Source organism: Triticum aestivum, chromosome 4B, assembly GCF_018294505.1.
Source record: "Triticum aestivum cultivar Chinese Spring chromosome 4B, IWGSC CS RefSeq v2.1, whole genome shotgun sequence".
Classification (NCBI taxonomy): Eukaryota; Viridiplantae; Streptophyta; class Magnoliopsida; order Poales; family Poaceae; genus Triticum; species Triticum aestivum.
In genome coordinates, this window is record NC_057804.1 from 163,276,406 (window position 1) to 163,279,477 (window position 3,072).

The 3,072-nt window shown below is 43.3% G+C and overlaps 1 protein-coding gene across 1 annotated transcript; it reads left to right on the forward strand.

Moving 5' to 3' along the window:
• The first annotated feature begins 777 nt into the window (after positions 1-777).
• LOC123090038 (MADS-box transcription factor 58-like) lies at positions 778-2,390 on the forward strand. The gene is made up of 3 exons (XM_044511527.1): positions 778-782; positions 1,125-1,206; positions 2,076-2,390. Exons 1-3 carry the CDS (start codon positions 778-780, stop codon positions 2,292-2,294), a joined length of 306 nt encoding a protein of 101 aa, XP_044367462.1. The 3' UTR covers positions 2,295-2,390.
• Positions 2,391-3,072: the final 682 nt, after the last annotated feature.

Consider the following 3,072-nt stretch of genomic DNA (forward strand, 5'->3'; position numbering starts at 1 on the left):
CCTTCGGCGTCCCCGAGTTGGCGCAGGAGGGGCTGGCCGGCGTCCCACATCGACATCCTCCTCCCTCTTCTCTTGCGTGACCTGGAGAGCGATGGAGCGGGCGACCATCATCTGAGGCCAGGCCACGTTGGACCGGGAGGAGACCAGGGCGCCACCCGATCGCGGTCGTCCTCGTTCACCTCTCCTCCACCAGCGTTTCCTTAGGAGAGGGGGGCCATCGACCTCGGGAACCCCCTCCTCAACCGCACCGTCGACGGCTTCCTCAAGATCGGCACCGTACGCACCCCCACCCTACTCTTTCATCCAATGTCTGTATATTCCAATGTCTCTGATCCAATGTATGTGTGCAGGTCGGCGCCTGTTGGGTGGTCGCCGAGGACGCCTTCAACTGCATCCACATGGGTAACAACGCATCCCGTCTCACTGAGTATAGAAACGTTAGCCACAGGATCTGGATTTATTTGTGTGGATGCTTTTTAAGTTAACTCATCAACTAACTCTCTCACTCTAAAAAATGACAAAACTCATAAATTGATGGAACCGTTCCCGGAAATAGATAAAAAGGGGATTTCCTTTTCTGGATGAAGGTCCACATGTTCGCAAAGAGGCAGAGTTAGCTTAGGTTCAGAGCGCGCCATATTTCAGTTAACACCTAGCCATATTCAGTTGTTTATATCAAGCACCAGCAGTTAGTTGTGTCTCATAAAAAGCAATCTCTGTAGAGACGCAGAGTGGCTAGATTCAGAATCGCGCAGATCTCGGTTAGATACCGGCCAGATGCTGTCTTTTGTTATCGAGCGTTATAGAGCAGTATTTTTCACTCGTGTACAGTAGTGCATACATCAGTTTGTGTTGGTGCTATGCAGAAAAATGTGACACCAAATTATGTTGGTTTCTTTGCAGGCCGAAATGGGGCGTTAGAGAAGCTGCTGGCCGGTAGATCTGGTAAGACAACAAGTACTACACTGGAACATACTAGTATGGCAGTATTAATATAACGAAACATGTGATGCAAAATAGTTGCCTTGCATACATGTGATTATACTTTTTCTTATCATCTAGTGTAATTTTCTTCAGAGTCTAGATATATGTGTACTAATTAGACATTGAACGAGTACTTGCAGTGTGAAAGCCACCATTGAGAGGTACAAAAAGGCCAACAGTGACACATCCAACTCTGGCACGGTTGCAGAAGTCAATGCCCAGGTAACATCTTGTCATTCTTTCACTCTACAGCAATTGCTTGAATTGACACCCAAGATGTGATCTGTAAAGTCAACACCTTCTACTAGTCCTTTTCTGCTCAGTTACTACATACGGAGTACTAGTACTACTTACAGTAGACTGCTAGACTTTGATCCTGAACCTGAACCTCCAATCCCTTTGCTACTGGCAGGGGCGCCCTTCCCTATTTTTTGCGGATGTATTACTATTTTTTGTTTGCCTGAAAAACCAAGGAGCTACTACCTAGTACAAGAATCTATGAATATGTCATTGAAACACCATACCAGACAACCATATTTCAGAAGGATGCATGTCATCAATCATTCCTGGCAATCTTATTTCCTTATATTAAATAAGTACTCGTATGTTTTGAGTGATTTGTTGCTTGAAGCCAGGCAGTAAGTATATGGCAAGCCCTTCAATTATGTATGGTGATTTAATTGTTGCTTCAAGTGCTTTTTTTATAAGCTGCAAGCCATCCAGCAACATGTTTGAATTTATTTGTACAAGTTAGCAAAATGGACAAGAAACATCATAACTAGAAGTTGAACTATCATCCACTGTTATCATTCCCTTTTGAGCGCTATGGCGATTCAGAAGCAACAAATCATAAAAATTAGATCGGCCGCTCCAGCGAAGCTCCTTACTGCTTTTTTTTAAAGAACCATCCTTATAGCACAGTTACGGGCTACATATTTCTATTAATTTTTATGAAGAAACACTTACCTTGCAGCCATCTAATATGCAATTCTAATAATATGTGATGCCTGATCTTTTTAGTTGTACATGCCATTCGTGCATGAATTCCTTTTCTTATGTACTAACTCCCTAATCATGTTTTGTGTTTTCAGTTTGCTATCTTAGGAGAACTTGGTGTGCTATATGGGGAAGCAAAGCAGCAGCCCACAACCCGACCTGTGACTCCAGATGAAGGCACCACGATGCACCATAATTATCCCTTGGAAGCTCAGCTCCTGGACTCTAACTTCCTCTCAATTTGTGCTCTGCTTGATATCAGTTCCTTGTATGGCTGCTGCATTGATGCAAGTTGTAATGTGCAGGGCTTCTGAGTTTGCACCCCACCGCTCGGACGGAGCAAGGAGGGGGCATCATCCACACCGTGGAGTTGGTTGAGCCTTGAGTGCGGCCTGGAGACGCAGGGCATTGTATGGGGTCATCTCTTGCTTGTGTTGTGGTAAGAAATGAGCGCCACTCTTTGTCGTGCATGTATCGAAATGGCAGAAATGTCGAATACATGTTTGCTCTCAGCTGGGATACTTGGTTGTACTCAGTTATGTGATTTATTCATGTTTGTGCTGCTTGTTAAGCGATTATCTGTATGTCATTGCTACCCCGTTGCGTATCTCTCTTTTCTTGTGTGCTGCATTGTAGATATGCTGGATGGAGTGAATGCTTGCAGCTCTGGTTGTGTCAAACTTTTACTATGTACCATGCTTAGTGTTTACTGTACTGAGGCATTGGCCATCGTAATTTCGGCGTGTATGTATAATTTTAGTTCTGGATATGTCCAATGCAAACATTACTATCAACAATTAAATTTATTCTAAAATTTCTCATTAACTTCATTTCAGATGATGATTTCAGGATTTGGTACCAATTTATTGTTGGCCTGCATGTGCCATGTACCTTGCTTTGATTTTATGTAGCAACTGCCTTAGTACCTTTTCTGTCAGGTGGTGTCCACGGATTGAAATGTTGGCTAGTATATATTAATTGTAGTATTGAAAATGCCTCAAACCTGAAATACCTAAAATAGATTGTCGTTCCTTTCTTGTTAGTTTTGATACCCATATACCTGCCCTGTATTAGCTCTTTCCTTTTGTGCAT

What these genes read in the sequence shown, in the direction of transcription:
- LOC123090038 (XM_044511527.1), top strand. An exon ending in TTGCAGAAGTCAATGCCCAG is followed by an intron (nt 1,207 to 2,075) that starts GTAACATCTTGT and finishes TTGTGTTTTCAG; the next exon opens with TTTGCTATCTTAGGAGAACT.